The 24490-nt window shown below is 36.1% G+C and overlaps 1 protein-coding gene across 4 annotated transcripts in view; it reads right to left on the bottom strand.

Annotated features, from left to right (window-relative positions):
* Positions 1-24490, bottom strand: part of COL14A1 (collagen type XIV alpha 1 chain) — a 216711-nt gene that overhangs the window by 59684 nt on the left and 132537 nt on the right. For all 4 annotated transcript variants that reach the window (XM_077847081.1, XM_077847080.1, XM_077847079.1 and 1 more), the window contains exons 33-36: positions 23536-23645; positions 19167-19325; positions 10583-10660; positions 7518-7604 (exon numbers count right to left, since the gene is read on the bottom strand). In XM_077847081.1, coding sequence (XP_077703207.1) covers positions 7518-7604; positions 10583-10660; positions 19167-19325; positions 23536-23645 — 434 coding nt within the window. The remainder of the gene's footprint in view (positions 1-7517; positions 7605-10582; positions 10661-19166; positions 19326-23535; positions 23646-24490) is intronic.

Below are 24490 nucleotides of genomic sequence, written 5' to 3'. Positions count from 1 at the left end.
GTAAAAAATAATATTTTACTCTTATTTTAATTTTCATTTCCTTTAAAACTAATGGAGCATCTTTTCATAATATTTGCCCATTTGCATTTCATCTCAATGCAGCTACCAATTTCTATATTTTACTCAGTGTTCTAATGGGTTGCATGTCTTCTCTTCAGTGTGCAGAAATTCTTCATATATTGGATACCACATCTTTCCCTATTATATGGAATGCAGATATTTTCCCCCAGAGTAGCAGACACTGTTGGTTGGCTACCAAAGAGTCTTTCCTGACTCCCTTGTCCATTTTATTTCTCCTGCTATAAAGGCTAAAAAGACATATTTGCTTGCTCAGCCTCCTTTGCAACCAGGGATGGGCACATTAACTACTTTGGGCCAATATGATCAAGAGGCCACAAGCCTATGGAAAGGTAGGTGGGAAGCTAGACAAGTTTGGGTCTTTGGGACCATTCACCTCTAATCTTTTGTTGAGCAAACAATTGCCTAAATGTCCCAATGTTTTACACTACTGTGTCAGTCAAATTTCCTGTTCCTTGTAGCAAGTGCAATGCATCCCAATTAAATTAATGTACCATCAATATACCATTCAGGCACAACTCTAATTTTGTCTGTGCATCTTTAATGGTCCTTTAGAAAAAAAAAAGACTTATTTATTCTCTTGAGAGAGAGAGGGAGTACAAGCAGGGGGAAAGGCAGAGGGAAAAGGAGAAGCAGACTCCTCACTGAGCAGGAAGCCCAGTGCTGGGCTTGGTCTCAGGACCCTAGAATCATGACTTGAGCCAAAGGTAGACACCTAACTATCTGAGCCACTCATGCACCCCTAATGATCAATTTTTAACCACAGGTTTTGTCCAAATGTGACAATTTGGCTCACAGATATTCGTGCCAGAGGCACCAAGTCTGAAAGCCTGGAGTCTTTCATATTTCTAACTTATTTTGCACCTTATCCTTAGTCTTCAACACTGAGTGCATGACAAGAATTCAATACATTTTTTTGTGGATGTTAACGTCCACCCTTTTAATAAAAAATGGTTAGTCTAGGCGAAGGGAATATGGTTCATTCACCCATGCCTTCCTACAGCTCTTTTGTAGCTTTACTGGCACAAAATACCACTCTGTAAGATTTTTCTTTTGAATGAGAAAATCATCCCAACTACGTTCAATTAGAAAGGGTTTTATTCCCTATTGTTTGGGAAACTATTTCTTTTTCTTTTTCTTTTTTCTTCTTTTAAAGGAGAAGCATTTATTTATTTTTTTATTTTTTAAAGATTTTATTTATTTATTCATGAGAGACACAGAGAGAGAGAGGCAGAGACACAGGCAGAGGGAGAAGCAGGCTCCACACAGGGAGCCGAATGTGGGACTTGATCCCGAGTCTACAGGATCACGCTCAGGGCTGAAAGTGGCACTAAACCACTGAGCCACCGGGGCTGCCCTGGGAGACTATTTCTTGAAGAGTTTATTATACTTTGAATATTCAAAAATTGCCATAGCTTTTCTCCTATTTTAAATCTTTCTCTCCAAGTCAGAGCTCAATCCTTCTTTCACTTCTCCCTGCCTTTTTTCTCATTACAAAGGTTGACTCTTAGCTCATATGTAAATAGTTTATAACTTGTTCCAGCAATATTGCAGATGAAAAAACTTGAAAACCCTCCAGCAAAAAAAGCCTATTAATGCTGCTTAAAATAAAATAAACATTATTATCATTAAGAACTGCATGCATAAATACCAGGAATGAAGAAGAAACAAAAAAACCAGAGAAGCAAGCATGTGCACAGAGACCGCCCTTGGGGAGGATAAGGCAAAAGGTTCAAGTTTGCTGCCAAGTTTGTATTTTATAGCCCACACAAAGCAAGGAAATGTGAACTTACGTCTATGATAGGTGGGGGTAGGGTGGAAAACGAAATGTTCTTTAAAGCTGAGGAACTTGAAAGGCTGCACTGTGAATCAGCTAGAAAAAAAAAGCAAAACTAGCAGGTGGATGACCAAGATGTTTCCAATTTAGCTATGAGAGGAGTAGGAAATGTCTCTGCTAAGAAATATTACCCAGAAGCTGATTCTCATACAATCCAGGGATCAGAGTTATTCACACTGCCTGTCAGGAGCAAACAAAACTCCAAAGTCAAATGTCTAAGGTGGATTTCAATTGATTATATATGAAAGAGCTTAGCAGGAGCAGGCACAGATATTCTCTGGAGGAATACAGCCCAAAACTGGCTCAAAATATCCCCCAAGATAAAATTTCAAGTAATACAAACTCAAATATACACCAAAAAAAAAAAATCACAAAATACTTATCAAAACAAGATAGCATAAGAACCATCAGCAGGAAAAAAAAAAAAGGCTCAGAATCACATACAATGCAGATATTGAAATGATCAGATTAAAAAAATAAACTTTATTTAAAACATTGAAAGAAAAAATATTTTTGAAGTGTCACAAAAGCAGAAAGACTATAGAAATGTCCAGAAGGTTTGAAAAGGAACCAAATAGAACTTCTAGCTGTGCAAAATATAATCATCAAAATCAGAAATACAACAGATAGTTGAAACAACCTATTAAAGATAGCTAAACACAAAATACACTAGAAACTAAATTTGAAGAAATTACACAGAATAGGCCTGGAAATACAAGCAGAAATACATCAAAAAAGTTAGGAGACATGAAAGTAAAAAAAGTACATCTAATTGAGTTTCATAAAAACATAATCAAGATGATGGGAGGGAGACAATATTAAAGAGGTAATAACTAAGAAAACTGCAAATTTAATGAGAAACATTCAAACTCATGAAGTCATAAATTTTCCAAAATGGCAGATTAACAACATCAAAACCCCTCGCCAAAGCATACTGTAGCAAAACTTCAGATCACCAAAGACAAAGGGATCTTGAAGATCTTCCCTTTTATTAGTTTGGGAAGTTGTTTGACTGCTTTAATTGAGGCCAATATTAAATTTTTAAGTAAGACAAAAGGCTTATTATTCTCTTATATTAAAATCAGAGCTGATAACTGGTTCAGTGTAGTAGCTTTACCAAGTAAGACAATGTGGAAGCTTAGCTTCTTCATTTTATTGCTCTGCTATTTTCTTTTTTTTTTTTTTTTTTTGCTCTGCTATTTTCTAGAACACTGCTTACCAAAGTGAGCCACTACCACATGTTCCCAGAGTAGCCTTTTAGAGAGGTAAGAATGGATAAGGAAGGTATTTTGTTTACATTTAAGAACAACGTTGAGGTTGACTGCATATACCTTTTTTCTCACTTGCCAAAACTTGGTCATAGGTCAATACCTACTCATACAGATGCTAAGAAGTCAAGTCCCTAGTTGAATGGCTATGTGTTTAGCTCAAACTCAGGGAATTCTACTTTGAAAAAGGAGTGGCAATGATTATGGGGGTTACAACAACAATCTCTGTAGCAACCATTAAAACTATCTTTTGATAATATGGGAAATCAAAACATTAAAAGATGAACAAAAATTGAAAATTTACTACCAATGGTCCCTCATTAAAGAAACATCGTGGGGCGCCTGGGTGGTGCAGTCAGTTAAGCATTCGATTTTTGGTTTGGGCTCAGGTCATGATCTCAGGGTTGTGAGAGCAAGTCTTGTGGAGGACTCTGTCACTGGGGAGTCCGCCTGAGATTCTTTCTCTTCTTCTCCCTTTGTCCTTCCCTCTGTTGCTTTGCACTCACTCTTTCTCTCTCTAAAATAAATAAAATCTTTAAAAAAAAAGAAGGAACATCCAAAGGTTGTGTTCCAGGAGATATAAAAAGATACCAGAAGATATTGTGAGCAAAGAAATAGAAAGTATGGAAGCAAGTCTTAACACACGTTATTTATAACAAGTACTAATAAAATGTCTAGTTTGTGATGCTAAAAAAAAAAAGTGCCAAAATACTGGATAGCAACAGCACATAATTATAAAAAGAATGATTCAAGAGAAAAAAAAAATTCCAAGAACATCGTATCGGTTGAAGTAAGGGTGAAAATCTTGATTCTTTTTAGACTTTGTCAAGCTACATATGCTTGTTAAAATCTCTTGGTTAACTATCAAAAGAACAGCTACAGAGAGTATGATTTCCAAATTAGTGGAGGGGAGAAAAAGGAATAACAACAAAAAGCTAAAAAGTGTAAATAAGTAAATAAAATCTCAAACAACCAAGAGAGCCACATATATCATGTGGGACAAATAGAAAGCAAAAACTAAAGTGACAGATACAGGAATACTTGCCCAAAGAGGTTAATTATCACAAACAATTGAATGAAAGAACTAAACTCTAAAAGAATTGCAAAACCAGATTGAAAACAAAATCTACCCATATACTATTTAAACAGAACACATCTCAAACATAAAAACATGGAAAGGCTAAAACCAAAAGGATAAAGAAAATGGGCATTAAGGAGAGAGCACATGATGTGATGTGCACTGGGTGTTATAGGCAACTGATGAATCTTTGAACTCTACATCTGAAATTAATGATGTACTATATGTTGGCTAATTGAAATTAAATTTTACATATATATATATATATATATATGGCACATATTTGTATATATGTATATACGCCAGGAAAATAATCCAAAAGAGCAATGTTGATATTGCAAATCACTAGCAAGATGACTGTTCTCAATTTTCTGTATGCTGTAGCACAATCTTAGGATATACAATGCAAAATTACAAACAAATATAACAGATTGAAACTGAAGTAGAATATTTTAAACATCTATCTCAGCAATTGAAAGATAAAGAATTAATGCAGATAAAGAAAATTCTAACAAAACAATTTTTATAGTTTGATTTACTGGATATTTATATTTAGAATTCTGAACTCCACAATCAGAAAACATACATTCTTCTAAAGCATACACAGAACATCTGTAAAACTTGACTAAAGGCCACAGAACAAATGTCAAAGAATCAACAAATGTCCAGATATTGGTACTATACAGACTATCTTCCATAAAAAAGTGCAGTAAAATTAATACAAGAAAAAATGTAAAAATTGCACATATGAAGGGAAATTTAAGAAGACACTTCTAAGTAAACCATGGCTAGAAGAAGGTATAAAGAAAAACAAAAAATGATAGCTCACAGAAATATCAATTTTAACTACACTGGCATTAAAATTTCTATATAATAAAAAGTCCCATGAACAACAAGCAAGCCATAGATTAGGAAATGATATTTGCAAACCATATCATTAATAGAGGATTAGTGTCCAGAATGCATAAAACCACTTAGAAACCAATAGGCAAAAAATCTGCACAACAAAAACCAGAAAAGTTTATAAACAGATATTTATATAGAAAGGAATCCAAATGACTCAGAGACAAATGAAAAACTGCTCCATCTTCTAGTACAAAGGGAAAGTCTTATTTAAAATAACAACCACAAGGGCACCTGGTGGCTCAGTTGGTTAAGCATTCAACTCTTGATTTTAGCTCAGGTCATGATCTCAGGGTCTTGAGATCAAGCCCCAAGTTGGGTCCTGTCTGCTTAAGAACCCCTCTATTTCCCTCTGCCCCTCCCCACTCATTCTCTTTCTCTCTCTCTCAAGAAAAATAAATAAATGAATAAAATAAAATAACAACCACAGAGGATTTTACAGTCATCAGACAAGCAAAAGCTCTTGAATTTGGCAACATCACAGTGCTGGTGAGATGCAGGGAAACCAGACCTCTTCTAGAGTTTGTGGGAAAGGATATTGGGACAACCATCTAGAAAGGCAATTAGCAGTTTCTTCATGAAACTGAAGGTAAACCCATCCTTTTTCTCCAACAAATCCGATCCTAAGTATATGAGCACTCAACTCATGGGCCAACAAGCTGTAGTTCATATAATGGAACAATATGCATTACCCTTGATAAAGTTCAAATACATACATTTTTTAAAAAATATATATATTTATTTATTTATTTGAGAGAAAGAGAGAGCATGCATGAGCACAGAGGGTAGAGGCAGAGTAAGAGGGAGAGGGAGAAATGATATTAAGGAGATTCCAAGCTGAGTGCAAGTCCCACACAGAGCTTCATCTCACAACTCCGAGGTCATGACCTGAGCAGAAACCAAGAGTCAGATGCTTAATTGACTGCACCACCCAGGTGATCCTCAAAGACATACTTTTGGGTTAAAAAAAAAAGCAAGCTATACACAGCTGAAAATAAATCTGTGTTTCCAATTCCAAGATTAAACTAAAGACAAACTCTTACATTTGATGGAAGTTTTATAATGCACAGAATACTTATGTGCATATTATCTTGTGTATTCCTCAGAATGTCAGAGAGGTGGGTGCTATTTTACTTATGAGGAAATGGAGGTTCACAGTGGTTCAGAGACTTGCCTAGTCTTACAATTTAAATTTAATGCTCTTACCATCACTCCACATTTGCTTTTTTGGGATAAAGAATCTTCTGTTAAAAAAAAAAAAAAAGAAAGAAAAAAAAAAAAGAAAAGGATTTGAGTTCTACATCTGCACTTGAACAAATGTTCTATGTGCCAAAGGTAAAGGAGGAGAAGCTATTGGGATGTATTTCAGATACATTCAGCAGGTTCTCTTCCTTTTTATTCAGTTCAGGAAATGTGGTACACAGATAAAAATTCTAGTGGAGGGGGGCCAACCTGGAGTGAACCTTCATGCTGCCTGTGTGATCTACTGCATGCATGTTGCTGGGGTCCGCCTGCCTCCCATGAGTCAATGTGCAAGGGCTGGTGAGACATCAGAATATTCCTCCAGTAAGGTCTGGATTTTTTTTATTTGCTTGTGCTTTTTCTCCCTGTTTTCTCTCTCTGCCTTGATCCATTTGCCATTTCTTAACTACAAACCAACTGTATACTACCTTAAGGAAATACCCATAGCCCCAGGTTAGCAGGTCAGACAGCAAAGGAGCACTTGAACACATTAAATAGAAAGATTCACCAAGGTAAATTCAAAGACCCAGGTCATAAAATTATATATATTTTAGATTTTACAAAAAAAATGTTTTTTTTTTGTCTCTCTACCTTCTACCTTCTTCCTCCTCCTCTCTCACCCCCACCCCCAACCAGCCAATCTCCCCATTCCTTCTTTTTTTGCAGGGAGTTCCCATCAGCAGTGGAGAACTTTATGTTCAGAAGGGGTATTTTTCCTGGAGAATTCAAAATCCTTCCTTCACCTATCAATTTTAACACATGTGAGGCAAAGGGAGGGATACACAAATCTTAAAGGTACAAGTAGAGGGCCGATGTTTGAAACATTCACATTGAAAATAAACCACAGGCTATTAAAGGGAAGATTTGAAATATGTAACAATTTGAAAGATAGTTTGGTATAGAGGTTAAAGAGCATCATATATAGGAGTCATAGAGACCTGGATTTGAAGAGAAGCTGTGTTCTTTAGGCAAGTTTCTTAACATCTCTGTGCTTCAGTTTGCTCATAGGATTAAGTACGTGTTTAGCATAGTGGCAAGCACATTTAAGACACACAAGTGATACCTATTATATTATTAGAGAACACTTAAATATGAACTAGGCAAGACTTACTGGTGGGCCTGCTGGTCCGAGAGTCCCTGTATTGATTTCAGAACAGGAACAGGAATGTGGTAGCTCTGGACAGGTCTCCTCATCCCTCTGAAGAGAAAAAAAAAAAAAAAACAGCATAACTGTTAACAAGACAATCTATACAAATGGCTTTATGAGTTCCAAGGAAAACACTTTAAGACACTTTAAAAAACCTTTTAAAGTCAATATTGGTATGGAAAGGAAAAGAATACCCTCTCCTGCCCACAGAATATTCTCCTTAAAGAAAAATGAATGAGTGTCTCATGAGTCATTGATGATCATCATTACCAAAGGATGTTGATAAAATGACTTGGGGATGTAAGTAAGGAAGGCAGAGTGGGTGTAAAAAAAGATCCCAGTTACTATTCCATTCAGTTTAAGTAAGAGTACTCTATGAACTTAAGGTTTGGAAAACTTTCTGTTTTCTATTTCAAAGGATTAAAAAAAAACCCATATTGGAATAGTCAATCAGAATAACTGCAGCTAACTAAAACACACAAACCAAACTAAAAACAATGCTTAAACACATCATCAATTCCCTGCAACAACTTTAATTATGACTCACGTTTGAGTCATTTTGTGGTTGAACATAAGGAAACACCACAGCATCGATCTAAAAAGCTTTGGGATTGGAGCTCATTTTTCTTCTCTTCAACAACTTTTTCAGCACAAGACATTACAAGATATATTATGAATGTCAGGCTGAACATCTCTGGATGAGTTACTGGGGTATGAAGACAGAGCACCTGCTAATAGCTATCGAACCATTTGTGAATATCCTATTTGAAGTATCAGCCAAAATGAAGTCTGCACCGGAATAAGAAACTGCAGAAATAGGGCTCACTAGTCCCACTGGATAGAGAGAAAATAAGCTTCATTATTTAAGACTTGGGGACAGGGGGTTGGAGGTGGGGTGGAACTAAAGCTGGAACTAATAGAGCACGGATGACAATTAAGTGATCAAGTAGAAAATAAACCCAGTCTCTGAAATGTTCACAACAGAAACTCAAAAAAAGCTGAGCAGAGGGCCTCTCTATACTGTATATACTTCCCTCTAAATGTTGGACAATAGTCAAAGCTTTCAGCTCATTACAGGAAACCCCCCTGCTAACACTTCTGGCCTGATATCTGGGCAGCTAGAGTGGAATACAAACTGAAAGAGCCCCCCAATAAGGCTAATATCAGGCCTCCTGTGACCAGAGGCTAAATAATGGCTTTGCCATTGCTGCCGACTCTATCTCCACCCATGTCTTCCTACCATGGAATTGGCATGTCTTCAGTGATAGAAATAAAAAGAAGAGCTCTCATCAAACCTGGGTTGTTCCTCAGAAAAGTGGTGATCACATTTTACTTGATACAGGATAGGCTTCTGAGTATTTCTGCTTCCAATTTCCAATCCATCTGTGCTTAAGCCTAATATCACAGTGTCTCTGATTTAATTCACCAGAGTTTACTTGAAAATTAGATGTGATGAAGGAAGAGTAAGTTACAGTTAATTCTTGAGCAACATGGGCTTGACCCACACTGGTCCATTATATCTGGACTTTTTTCCCCAGTAAATGCAGTACAGTACTATGTTTATTTTTCTCTTCCCTGATTTTCTTAATCTTCTTTCCTCTAGACTACTGTAAGAATTCACTATATAATACATATTACATACAAAATACATGTTAAGCAACTGCTTATATTATCAGCAAGGCTTCCAGTCAACTGTAGGCTAGTAGTAGTTAAGTTTGGGGGAGTCAAAAGACATACACAGATTTTTGACCGAGTGGGAGAGGGAGCTGCTGCCCCTGTTGTTCAAGGGCCAACTGTATTTCCTTCTGAAACACAGTCATCACGAATTTAATGCCTGCAATAGATGTTGTAATCTGGTGTAAATTTAAAAAGGCAAATCTCTTAGACTTTATAAAGGCTGCTCCATGCCCATCTTCAAGTTCAATTATTAAGACATGAGTACTGTCCAACCGTAATAGGGTCATCCATTTCAGCTCACTGTCCCTAAGGATCCTAAGATAGGAATCTGTTTTTATTTTTATTTTAAGATTTTATTTATTTATTCATGAAAGACACAGAGAAAGAGAGAGGCAGAGACACAGGCAGAGTGAGAAGCAAGCTCCATGCAGGGAGTCCGATGTGGGACTTGATCCTGGGACTCGAGGATCACGCCCTGGGCAGAAGGCAGGTACTAAACCACTGAGCTACCCAGGGATCGTGAAGAATCTGTTTATATATATACAGGTATAACCCTGTGAATTATACTTGGTATTCATAATGACACCTTAGCAAACTTCCAGAAGTACCATGAACGTTTTAAAAACTCAAGAGAAATAGCAATATTTGGTACCCATTGGACTTCATATGAACAACTAGCTCAAGGTAGTTCATAGTCATAACATTAGATATTAAGATACTTTTTTGATGATGTCATTTACTTGCAGATCTGGGGTTCTGGCAGTTGCTATGATGGAAGGTAAGTACCATGGGAAAAGTCAATGTGGAAAAAGAAGTGAGGGTGGCAACGTCCAATCAAAATCCAGGGTATGAAAAATTGTGCATAGGCCCATCCATCCCATTAGTACATAATTGTGGTTATTTAAGAATAAAATAAAAATGCCATTTTTCTCTCAAATCATGTGTATTATTCTTTCATATGGTTGGTTACATTAGTTTTTAGAGCATAAACATTTAAGATTTCTGGGCCTAATGAATTCATAGATGGAATTGTTCAGCATTTCTTTTGCCTGAAGGGTATCATGAAAAAATTATTGCAACACCAAAGGTTTTCTGAACCAGGAAGTTTGAGAACATCTGGACTCTGTAAATGGCAGCCCCTGGAGCTGTGCAGCCCCCACCATGTATGTATGTCAGTATGTCCTGCTGGTGTCAGACATGCCTCCTTCTTAGCCTCTTCTGATTTTCATTATCATCACAATGAAATAGCTTGTTCTGAGTTTTATGAAATAGCATTTCATTTTCAAAGAAAATTAAATACAACTTTAGAACATTTCAATAAAGAACAGACCTACTAATAAAAGAATTCTTACCAGGCCTGGAAGTTCACAGCATTTGTCTCTATTGGCCCACGATGTGGAACAAATAATATCAAACATTTGTAACTGGAACTGCAAGTTAAAAGAAAATTGTCACTCAATAAAAAGGAGATGCGCTATGTCTATAATTATGATTACATATTCTCTATCACATAATAGAACATGGATACATTTGCAATATAACCCGACAGTAAATAAAGTCATTCTAACAATATCTAACTTTGTTCCTCAAAGATACAGTGATTTAAGATTTTGTCTATAGTTAATCCAAGCAGCCTCCAAACTCTCTCATTTATTACAACTTTCCCTCTCATCTCTGCCTAAAGAACTTAGCACCCCTGCTAAAACTCGGCCTGTACTGCCCTCACGGTTACTACAAGCGCCTCTGTAGTCTCACAACACTCCATATATCTGTCCCATAGCATGTCTCCCACCATAGTGTGATTATTTACATTAGCTCCTCTTTAGACTGTGAGCTTTCCAAGGGACAGAGAATCACTTATTCATTTTCGTGTCCCCATATGTGGTGGGTAGTAGATATTCACGAAGACTTGTTGAATGAATTCTGGCTTCCATCGCATATGCATAATTCCACAAATTTTTTCTTTAACGGGTAGTGCAAGCCAGATACTACATCAACCTTTAGAATATGAAAATGAACAAAACCAAAATCCTGCCCTCAGAGATCTTTACCAGGGGTGAGAGGTAAGCCCATGAATACTGTTTATAATTGTCATGACAGGGTCATGACAAATTCACAGATTGTACTCTGAGAATCTGTGATGAGTGTATTTTTATTGGAGCCATTGATCACGCCATAAATACTTACTCTTGTTCTACTCATGTATGTCGGCAAAACTCAGTGTACATTTCGAAACAAACAGAAACATCATTAGAATGTTATTAAGGGCTAACAACTCACTTCATGTCCCAACCACTTGTAATATTATATTTCTTCCAATATTATTTTCAAGTATTACAAGTATCACCAAATGCAGAGCTGGGGGAAGGATGCAATCTTTTCACTTTAAATCTATAACCTTCCTTCAGCAAGTGTTTTCACCAAGTGCTAAAAACTCTCTTGGTGCCTTATTTTCTCCCAAAGAATACTATTCATCCCTGTCAGGGGTCCTATGGATGAAAATGAGAATGCCCAAGTGCATCGTACTCCTGAAAGAGTTACTAACAATGCATGCAGCATCACAGAAGAGTCTGCTCTGACAGTAAAGAGAATAAAGTCAGGCTTTCTCTTGTAGTACATAAGAACTGTGCTTTGCTGCAAATATCCTTTCCCAAGTGAGTTATGCAAGATTTATAAAATAAAGCTTAAATTTTGAAAGCAGATCCATGAATCAAGGCATCAGTTTTTTGTTTGTTTCTATATACAACTCTTGAGTTGTCTGAAGAAATATGTGCATGGTTCATACTCTTTTCTTCTCTATTAAAAAAGAATTCCCAATGGGTAGGATATCTAGTCTGTGGAGGGCAATCATACAACAAAATAATGATCATTTAAGAATTTGGTTTTTAAGGTTTTCAGACCAAGAAAAAATGTTTTTTTTAATTAAAACATTTTTAAGGAATGCAGATGTTGATTTTTATGAACAATAGCAACAAAAATATTTCAAGGGTCATAGGGGTTAAAAGGCTATGGAGCTAGACTGCCTGGGCATAAGCCTCGAATCCTCCATTCACAAACTAAGTCATTTTGAAGAAATTATGCAATGTGTTGAAGTCCAAGTTTTCTTCATCTGCAAAATTAGTATAATAATAGTAGCTCTTTAGTAATAGCCATTCATTGGTGTAATAGTAGCTATAATAGTAAAATGAGTTAATTTAGACAAATATGTGTAACAGTGCCTAGAATATAGTTATGGTAAATAATAAATGTTATTTAATCTTTAAAAGATTTTATTTATTTGAGAGAGAGAGTGAGCAGGGGTGGAAAAGAGGGAGAGGGACAAGCCGACTTTATGACTTTATGCTGAGTGTAGACCCCAGCACGGGGCTCAATTTCACGACCCTGAGATCATGACCTGACCCAAAGTCAAGAGTCAGATGCTTAATCAACTGAGCCACCCAGGCGCCCCTAAATATTATTTTAATGGAGCATGTACAGCTCTTTCATTATTGAATTCATTAAGGTACAGAAGAATATAATACAAAGGCCAAAAGAGTAGAATCTAAATGGAAGTGCTATGTATTGAAGGCAGAAATATAACAGTAGTTTGTTTCCACAATAATCATAACTGTTTAATTCTTTGGTTGAGAAAAATCTAAGCAAATAATGACAATAATAGCAGTGAGCATTTGTTGAAAACCTACTATGTGTGGGGCACTACCTAAAGGACTTTGGCTGTGTCATGCAATCCTCAGATGACCGCTGTGAGGTATAATAATAGTAATACCAACCCCATGCTGCAGATTGGGACCTGGGAAGAAAAAGCCTAAGAAATGTAAGCACATGTTGAAAGTCGTGTTCTGGCTTGGGATTTGAATAGCCATTTCATTTTCTTGTGGTTCATTTTGCAGTGAAAGGATCTTTGGTCTGTTTAAAATGCAGATACTCCAGCCTAATTAACATTACAATGCCATTTGTCTGGGGGCATTTATTAAATGGGTCCCATTATGACAGTATTAGATAGATTCAGTTCAATCTGTAAGTCATTCATCCATTAAAAAATTCCCCGTTTCTGAATAGAGCCCTCAGTGTAAGGGCATTTTACTGAATGGAAAGATATATGTATAGGAAAAGACTTTCACTAGCTCCAGTAAGGACCAGGCTTTCTTGAAGTTTTTCAAATAAACATTCACCACCTAATCACCTGTAACAGTTTAGTGTCAACATACAGATCTCTGGCTAAACTTCTGTCCTATTGAATTAATGGGATTCTTATGAGTTTGTTTTATTTATTGAAAGGCTTGAATGCCTACTAAGTGCTGAATGAAACCAATACTATCATTTGAAGAATCCTTGTGGGCTTTTCATCTCCCAGTTTGATGCAGTCAACAGCCTTTTGTGTGTGGTTGTGAGTACAACAAATTTATTCATAATTGTTTTGGATTTGTAATAGCTTAGATTCCTTAGGCTTATTTAGGGACTTCTTTTCCAGGGCACATTTCTGAAGATTGATTAAAAAAACTTTCTGGCTTTTATTCTAAACGTAAGACATACATATTTGTAGAAATCATGTAGGAAATGGTACAGACACGGTATGTTAAAAGATCTTATATTTGAGTACCTGAAAATGCGAGACAATGTGGTTCCAAATGAATCAGACTTCCAGCAACTAATGCAAGAGTCAGCCTTTTTTTTTTTTACTTTTTGTAACTTCTTTCCTTTGTAACTAACTGGACATTATAAAAAATTTATGTGCGAAAAAGAGAGAAGGGGGTGCATAAGCTCCTACTTTAACTTTTTATAATACCTTCCAAGGGAATGCTTAGCCAATTACAAAGGCTCATTTTTCATTATTGGACATTTTGGTCTGGGTGGAAGACAAAAGGCAAGTCATTTGGGGTCAAATGTTAGCATGAAAATAAGATTAAAATATTTCTCATCAGTTGGGTCACTGTGATCTGTGAATGGGAATAAAAATGTAGCCTGGCTCAACTTTCCACTCATTACCACATTTTATCCTCTGATTTTTCTCCAGAATAGTATAGCTTAGTTTGTAACTTGAAGTCAAATTGTACCCGAAATCATACTAATATTTACAGAAATTTACATTGCACAGGCATACTGGAGAAAGAGCACCGAGGACATCGGCCATCTTCTGCTTTAATTTGGTGTTTAACTTTTACTGACACCATCTCAAAGCTAAGATTTATTAAGCACTTACCCTTTTCTAGCCATTGAGCAAGGCATTTTTACTTGCTTTCAGTCAATTTATTGAAATTAAGGGAGACTCATTCAACAAGGAGATAAAAATAAACAGCCGCTGTACCTCTTGGTAGTCACTAAAATATTTAGGTTTAGGCATACTTTGTGGGGAAACATTTTGATTGCATATACTTTCAAGGTCAGAGTTTAAATAATGGTGAGTCTTTGAACATGTCAGTGAAGAGACAGGGCATAGGCACAGACCAAACTCCCTCCTCTGCTTTAAGTCCCTTAATGATCCGCCTGACCCCATGGAAGAGAGCTTAGCATGGCAGGCAGGAAACTTTGTGCAAGTCAGATATAGTCTCATATCTTACTTTCCTCACTTTTTATTTATTTTTTTAAATAAATTTATTTTTTATTGGTGTTCAATTTACCAACATACAGAATAACACCCAGTGCTCATCCCGTCAAGTGCCCCCCTCAGTGCCCGTCACCCATTCACCTCCACCCCCCCTCCTCCCCTTCCACCACCCCTAGTTCGTTTCCCAGAGTTAGGAGTCTTTATGTTCTGTCTCCCTTTCCTCACTTTTTAAAAGGGGATCCCCCCAACTTCTTCAAGTCTCAGTTTTTGAATATATAAAATGGGGATAATATAAATACCTCTTCCCATGGCTATTGGAAAATTAAATAAGATAATCTCAGAAAAGCACACACTGTCTGGTCCATAGTAGGCATGCAATAAATATTAGCTACAATTATCATTTTAAGAGTTCAAATGTAATTCATATGAAAGCATAACCATTTTCTTATAATTTAAAAACTCTTGTTTCCACAGCATCATTGACTAATCTACTGTTGATTCTGACATCAAAGCTTTCACTCAGTAAGTTATGTTATAAAAAAAACTCTATAACATAACTTGTATTTGTCTTTATTTACATAGCAGAGAACTAAACCAAAGTCAATTGGATAATCATATAAGTGTTAGATTTGAAAAGGGGGAAGAAGGATACTAAGAACATAGTCACACACCAAAAGCTCAAAATATTTTTTGGATCATCTCTGGCAGCATTATAATTTCATCAGGTATCACAAAAGGTAGAAGAAACCTCTTAGGAGAGAGAGGAACAGAAAGTAGAAGCACAGTCATTAAGTTTCTTCTCACATGTGTTCTGACAGCTGAGTCAAGCCAACTTATTAGCTTACTCCTCACTAGGGATTTTTCGCCGTCTATAAAATCTTGCATCACTGCACGCAAGTTGTTTTTATTACAATTGCGAGCAATTTCAATATAGTTACTGTATCCCTAAATCCATCAATCTCTCCTCAACTCAACTTTGGTTTAAAAAGAATTTATTTTCTTTAAGGACTGAATATTTAGAGGTTTTCCATCATCTGGCATTTTGTGAACCTTTGCTAAATTTGTCAGGGAATGTTAACCTATAAATTACTAATCTTTCTTATATGATAATTACTGATCCTGGAATAATCCAAAACTTGCATTTACATGTTCCCTTTTGCTGGGTATTGGGTTCCAGATGTAAATTAAGATTATGTTACCAATTTGTGACTTCTAAATTGAAAACTGAAGACTGAAGCCTCTCTCCTGCTTTGCACTGGAATAACTAAGTAATAACCCAAAAGAGCAAGTGAGTTTCCGATCACATTCTTGAGATCTAATCTAATATTATCCATTTCAACGTAATCAAATTCTTCAAAAAGTGGGCAGACTGAAAATCTATTTAGTAATCCTTTGTAGACTTCTAGATTCTAACAAAACCCACATCTTTTTTCTTAGTGGCTTTACAAAGAACTCTTTAATTATTGACTTCTATAAATTCCCCTTTGTCTGCTACTGGCTAGAAGTTACCACAGAGGGTGCTCTGTTTAATTGCTTTTCTTTCATGTCCCAAAGTAAAGATTTATTACTGGTAGATTTAAAGCCTACAGGCATTTTTGCTTTCAGAAATAAATCCCGTGATATTTAATTGGTCATATATTTGGAGTACAATTATTACATAGAATATAATTTGAAATATGATTCTTATAATAATTATAAAACTGTAATTGTAACACACAAATTTTAACTAGGAAAAGGTAGGATATACATAACTGTCTATTATCACTGCCACATATGGAATACAATATATACAAACAACATTTTAAGAAAGACACAATAAACTTCAAATAGATGACATTCTATTTAATTTCTATCATGTGTTACTTGAGAACCGACGCTGTTCATCTGAATTTATTAGATACTGTGAGGTAGGGTAGAAGGAGTTGTAAATGAAGACCATAATATGGTTTCTATTTTAAGGGATTTATACTTTGGCTAGAGAGGCAAAATGTAAATATATGGAAAAGTGAGAAAATAATAGATGGCTACAAATAATCAAGTGTTAAATAAGCATTAGAGGTTTAGAAAAGGTGAGATGGAGAAGGCAACATTGACATCCTTCAATAAGCGCTGCTTTCATTGCCATTAAATGTCAGGGATTTTATATGCATTATTTCTAAAATTTAAAAAAATAATATTACTAAGTGATTTGGGCCCAGAATCTCAAACATCTAGAATTATTTGTATTTCTTAAATTGGAGTCTATTCATTCACTCTCGCAAGCACCCATCTATATAAATCCACTTATCCCTACAAGATATCCCTAGTTTGCTAATTATGGAGCCTTATAAACTCTGGAGTATGCGATCACAAAAGTCTCATCCATGAAGCAGAAGATGGTGTGTTTCTTAATCAGCACGAAAGACAAAACACTAAGAGTTGACAACTCCTCAATATAATGTAAACATTCTTTTATTATGGTGAAAAAAATTATATTTATATTTAGCCAGCTGAACTCAATAATCCTAATTTTGCTGGCAACATTCAAAGCATCATAGTCAGGAGCCAGTCAAACATATGCATATGCCTTCTCTCCCCTGGGCCTGACAAAAGAGCTGACCTTGGCCATGACAATGTCATTGAGCTTCTTTACAGCCTGTTTGATTTGGTGCTTTATGGCTTTGACATCTACAATGAACACATGTATGTTGTTGTCTTCTGGTTTCCTCATGGCTGACTTGGTGGTCAGAGGGAACTTGATGATGGCATAGTGGTCAAACTTGTTTCTCCTTGGGGCACTTTTTTTGAGGATATTTGAGCTGCCTGCAGAAATGCAGCACCTTGGGCCCTCAGAAGGAGGTAACATGTGGATTTTTTTTGTGTGCATCTGTGGATGCCTTTCAGCACTGCCTTCTGGGCTTCAAAGATGTTGCATTGGCTTTGGCTTTGGAAGGAGCAGGGGCTTCCTTCTTTGCTTTCAGCACCATCCTCATGAAAGCATTATTAATGTTAACATCCTTAAAAGTCCCTTGCCATAACTGAAAACAAGAGAGCCTTCCATAGCTTTTATATTCTCTCTTTCTGAACATCTAATCCATGGTTCTCCAAAGGTAAGTAGAGACAAAAGTACTTTTAAAGATACAACAAAGCTAAGTGTTACACTAAATAGCACACATCTATCAAGGTCTGAAAGTATTAATGTTCTCCTATGTACACAAGGATTTTCCTTGTATTGTTATCACAATGAGAAATGCCACTAAATAGTGAAATGTCCCAAAGTGAATCACATTATTACTCTGGGACTATTTGGGGGTGTATAAAGTGAATGGGTCATACTAGAATAGTGGAATTAGAACTGTGCTTCTTGAAGCTCCCTTAGAGACCTTTAGAGGGTGGGAATACCTGCTACTCCAGATCCTCTCGCCCATTCAGTTAGCATGGATGTGTTTTAATCTTATTTTTATATGTACTATACTAGAAGATTTCATTTGTACAAAGTGATCTTCAGCTTAAAAAGACTCAGAACCATCACAAGGCATTCTTCAGTTCCATATATCTGCCTAGTTCTACAGATTGAGAAAGCATAAGATAGTAATAGTGACTCATAATTAACCTGATTGTTCTGTTACATAGAAATGTTCATTAAAATAATTGGAATTGTTTACAAGAGTAAAATGCTCTCCAGGCCAATTGGTTCTAATTATAGAATGACTCAAATTAGAAAATGTTGCTAATTAGCTGTGAACACATAGTGTTAAAACAAAAGCTTGTGTACACTATTCTTTTTTTGTGGGTAGTGAGAGAAAGGAATGTGATTTCTTTGCCAATTGAAAGTCTCCTGGTCTTAAATTCTATGTTATATGATAAAAAATATATTATCTTTGAATGATTTGTTACTGAAATAGCAATTAAAGGGTCAACATCACATTAGCAAATAACAGAGAGCTATTTTAAAAGTGCCCAAATCTAACCCAAATGAGAACCTTACATAAATTTCCTGTATATACTATGTATAGTGGTCACATATTTTGTATGAATTTATATTTGCTTATTTAGAGTTCTAATTTACAGTCTTGATTCTCATTAACAAACATTTTATGCCATAAACCATTTGATGAATATTTTACTATTTGCACTTTTAAATGCCTTTAGAAAACAAACTAGTTTAATTCCCAGAGCATTCTCCTTATTATAATATAGTAGAATTATACTGCCGAGAACTTTGAATGTATATTTTAGTTCATTTAAAGAGGCTGTTATCTATTTATCCATCCATCCATCCATCCATCCATCCATGATCCTTATATCCAACCATTCATTCATCCATTCTCCTGTCAAATTTTCCTCCTGGAAAACCCTCCTTTTTTTTTTTCTATAATAAACAACACAGCTCCACTTGTTTATCCACTTACTGGTGCAGAGTTTCCATTTGGTCCCCTCGATCTGACCATCCTCCCCAGGACTTCAACACCATCCGATGTGATATTAGCTGAGGCATTTATTGCCTTCTCAGCCACATGCTTGCAGTCAATAACCACTTGGACCAAAGTCTTGCTGACAACAATGTGTATCTGGGTAAAAGTAAAGATGTTTTAGGAGGCGGGAAGAAGGAAGAAATATCAATCAAACATATAATTTCATGACTTATCACTTAAAAGCAAGAAAGAAAAGGAATTCCGTCACTATGCATTTTGCTAGAAGAGAAAGGTTCTACTTTTACCACCACCATGATTGTCCCACATTCGGGTTGTATTTCCACTTTTATTTACTTAATACTTTCTTTAAAATGACTTTTTTTAAAAAAGATTTTATTTATTTATTCATGAGAATAAATAAATAACAAATAAAGAGAGAGAGGCAGAGACACAGGCAGAGGGAGAAGCAGGCTGCATGCAGGGAGCCCAATGTGGGACTTGATCCCGGGTCTCCAGGATCACAGCCTGAGCCGAAGGCAGCGCTAAACCGCTGAGCCACCCAGGCTTTGAAAGGACTCTCAATCTAGCCTTCATCTAAAGCAGCAACATCCTGAAATGACAGGATTGGTGGGCTGGCTATGCCTTTCCTGAATGCACAAGAAAATGAACATAAAAATTTTAAATGAGAAAAGCTAATGGATTTACCAGCAAAGGTACTACCAGTTATTGGCAAACCACACTTTAATAATATTTATTTAATTTAAGATGAGGAGAAGAGATCTAGAATCTGACAGGGAAGGAGGAATGCCTTCTTGTGACTCCAGGACCAAAAGAAATAAAGCTCTTTTGCTTAATGTGTGGTACCATTTTCTCAAAGGAATTTCTAGAATCTGCATGTCTCCGGTAATATATTCAGGAGTCTACAATTCTTTGTGAGGATCTGTAAAAATGTGTGTCATCTTGGAGGTGATAGTCAAGGGAAAGTATATTCTAAATGAACCACATTGTAAGCAAGTTCCGCCATGAATTTTCAGACCTTTTAAGTGTATTTCAGTTGATGATGCTCTTTGCCTCACAAGTATTTCTTTTTCGTGGAAGGTGACTTTTCAGGGAGCTTAAAGAGTGGAATTAATAGGCAAATAATCATTTCACGTTAAGTGAAAGTCAAAGAAAGTTACAAACAGCTACATAAGGGAAGGTATGGTAGTTTGAAGAAAAGGTTATGGGAGTTAGAGCAGCTAGGACCAGTTGTAAGTAGAAGTCAAATATCATGAAACATCATCTTTCATATTAAAATAGCATTACTTTTCACTTTATTGGTCTTTTAAAAAGATTTATTTATTTATTTTAGATAGAAAGAGTGTGCGAGTGGGGGAAGGGGCAGAGGGAGAGACAGCAGGAGCCTCACGACTTGGAGCTCTATCTCAGGACCATGAGAGCATGATCTGAGCTGAAAACAAGAGCCAGACGCTTAACCAACTGAGCCCCCAGGCACCCCATTAACCTTGCTGGCTTTATTCAATTTTTATTTTTTTATTTTATTGTTTTTTTATATTCTATTTATTTACTCATGAGAGACACAGAGAGAGAGGCAGAGACACAGGCAGAGGGAGAAGCAGACTCTCTGTGGGGAGCCTGATGGAGGACTTGACTCTAGCACCCAGGGATCACACCCTGAGCTGAAGGCAGACGCTTAACCACTGAACCACCCAGGTGTCCCTCAATCTTTATTTTTATTTCATAGTTGCACTGGATCTGGAAACATAAGGATATATATCAATTTTTACTGAATGTTTTATTTATGTTACATCATGACCAAAATAATTTAGGTCAACAGGAGAAGCGCTTGAGAATTCTTTTTCCTGCAAAGAGGAGTTAAACCATTATTCAACTGGAGAAACACTGCAGGAGTTTTTCCCGCACATTAGTTCCTTCATACTAACATCTCTCTCATGATCATTTAGAAGGATCTAATTTGACTCTTGTGTATTTTTGAGACTTGGAATACTTTCATTATTACGAATTACAGAAATTTTCATGCTGGGTGCTAGACAACCTCGTATATAATATTCATGCTTTAAGAACCATTAACCTAAAAAAAAAAAAGAAAAGAAAAGAAAAGAAAAGAAAAGAAAAGAAAAGAAAAGAAAAGAAAAAAAAAAGAACCATTAACCTGTGGGGAGACTATCCAGGTTTGTTTTTTTAAACAACTTTTGCTTTACAACAGGAGACACTGAAAACTTTTCAAAATTATTTTGCTTCTTTGATTGCATTTAAGGATCTTTTTACATAATTATCAACTTTTGAAAGGCGTTGGTTGGGGCCATACTTCATACCCAAAGTGTAGAAATTAAAGCCAATTGAAAAATAACAAATTAAGGTAAAATATTCATTCAATTAAATACAATTCTATGAACAAATCAAATTTTATCTTTACATAGTGTACTTGCATCAAGATTTTCCATTAGTAGATCTATTAACAGAATAGTTTGCTACATGATAAGCTTTTCCTTTCTGGTTTGTTTTGCTGTTTGGCTCTATTAACAATACTGAAAAGAGTAGAGGAAAGGTCTTTAAAAATAACTTTAAAAAACTGGAAGGATTTTATAAATTTATTTTATTTATTTTTTAAAATTATTTATTTATTTATTCATTCATTCATTCATTCATTCATGAAAGACACACATGGAGGCTGAGACACAGGCAGAGGGAGAAGCAGGCTTTATGCAGGGAGCTCAATGTGGGACTCGATCCCAGGACCCTGGGATCACACCCTGAGCTGAAGGTAGATGCTCAACACTGAGCCACCCAGGTGTCCCAGGATTTTATAAATTTAAAACTAAGTGTTTAATGACTCTTACTTATAAGGTCTTTATGATCTTCCAGTAAGGTAAATAAAGCTTAACATTCACCTAAGGCTCTTTTTTTTTTAATTTTTTAATTTATTTATGATAGTCACACAGAGAGAGAGAGAGAGGCAGAGACACAGGCAGAGGGAGAAGCAGGCTCCATGCACCGGGAGCCCGATGTGGGATTCGATCCCAGGTCTCCAGGATCGCGCCCTGGGCCAAAGGCAGGCGCCAAACCCCTGCGCCACCCAGGGATCCCCACCTAAGGCTCTTAAATGATTCTTTGGAATGAGAATTACAAGTTTATGTTAAGATGGCAATGTGTTTTTAACACTCATGAAATTTCACATCTCCCTTATTATTTTTCTTGACAACTTCGCAATAGATTTTGCTTAACCAAGAAAAAGTCTTGTCAAGACAAGAGGAACTTGGTGAGTAAGTGCTAATGGGACTATTTTGAACTATAAACTAAGAAATCTCTAAGTGCATCTTGTGTTTTTAAGGTATTATACTTCTGATTGTACAGTCCTATTCAACAACAACAACAAATTTTTGAGTGTAACTTTTCTGGTATACAGTTGTTCTCAGGCAGTTAGGGTATTCAAAATCCCATAAAGTAGGAATATTGTGCAAATTAGATGGATTTGACCATGTTCTAGGTCAGGAGATAGCAGCCAAGAAGAAGTTTGCTCTGTAACATCCCTTTCTCCACTCAACACACAAAAGGGAGGGTCAAGAGACAAGGCTTTTTGCAGCACCGCCTATTAAATGCTCTGCTCTCCCTGCAGCCTTGGCAAGGTTGCATTCCTTAACAGCCCAGAGATCAGTGGGATCATTTGCTAAACACAAAGGAAATAGTACATGTTGGAATGAAGCATGGCTATTCTAGTGATCAGCAAAATTCAGTGTTTCAGAGACATGAAGTGGAAAGGAACAGAGTTCTAGTACAAACACCAGGTAGAAATAAAAACTACAGACAGGTTACAAAGTTCCTCCTCAGAATAACTTTTATAATGGTAGTGATGAGTTGTCTGTATTTATATAAATATATCAGTACAAACTATCTTCTACAACATGAACTGGCTGGTCTGTACTATACCACCATCTGTACTGGTGGCTGGGTAGACCAGCAATCCTTTCCGAATCACACATACTGTAGTGAATTAATAATTGTCCTCCTAGTAATGCAGTATCCTCTACCATACTGTTGCTCAGAGCATGAACCTGGACCACTTCTAACAACATTCCTTATGGTACCTGGTAAAAATGCACACTTTGCTTTCATATATTAGAACTACAAAGTCAGAAGAAGCTCACAGATAATTCTTACTCCAATTAAAATATGAAATCCAAAGCTCTATGGGATTTATTTTACATTTCTCTGTTGCTTGGCCCACAGCAAATAGAATATAAACAAGTAAATAAGTAAACAAACAAACAAACAAATATACATGTTGGAAGGAAGCATGGCAAATAAATAAATAAATAAATAAATAAATAAATAAGGCGTTACTCACCTTGTGAAAGCTACCATGGAAAATTTTCCTAATTTCAGGTCCTTCAAAAGTAACTGTTTGAAAATCCCCACTGTAGTCGTAGTTGAAATACGTTAAGGTTTTACCTCCATCTAATCAAAGAAAAATAAAAACAGTTCAGAAATTATTATAATGGGTAAATAATTTTTCTAAAATTCAAGCCAAGACAAAATAATACATACTTTGTTTTGAGGCTGTGTTTAGAACAAAGTGATGGAAAAGTAAGGAAATGTTGATCTATAGTCCTTGGTTTACACCAGGCTTTCAATTGGAGAATTAATTGAAATAACTATGTGGCAATAATAGTGACATACAGACACCTATATATATTCTTCCTCTGTACTTCTTTGCCTATAATCTTATGCCCAACACCCTCCTAGAAGATGGTTGTCTAAAACTGGGAGTAGAAGTAGACAAAAAGGGACAATAAAGTTAATCATATCTTAAGACTCAGAAGCCAAACGCTTTGCTTTATTAACCCCTGGAGCAACCAACTTTTCCAGGACATGGAACTTACACCACCTTAAAAGTGATATTCCGGTATGTCTTTTATTATGAACAAACTAAATCCACAAACAAACTAACTCTTCCTAATCTTCAGGACTTCATGTTAAAAGGAATTACAAAAAAGAAAAAAAAAAGGAATATTTCTTAACTAATTAATTCCTAGGTTACAATTTAATTACTCACTGGAATTTCAAAAGGAATAAGCTAGTCTCTTTTTAAAGATTTTTTTAAGTTATTCATTTTAGAGAGAGAGTGTGTTAAATGTGAGTAGGAGGAGGGGCAGAGGGAAAGACAGAGAAGCGGACTCCCTGCTGAGCATGCAGCCTGATGCAGGGATCCATCCCAGCATCATGACCAGAGCTGAAACCAAGAGTGGCATGCTGTTATAATGGACTGAGCCACCCAGGCTCCCTGGAAATAAGTAGTCCTA

This window comes from Canis aureus, chromosome 14 (assembly GCF_053574225.1).
Source record: "Canis aureus isolate CA01 chromosome 14, VMU_Caureus_v.1.0, whole genome shotgun sequence".
In the NCBI taxonomy this organism is placed as follows: Eukaryota; Metazoa; Chordata; class Mammalia; order Carnivora; family Canidae; genus Canis; species Canis aureus.
This window is presented reverse-complemented; position numbering and strand designations above follow the sequence as displayed.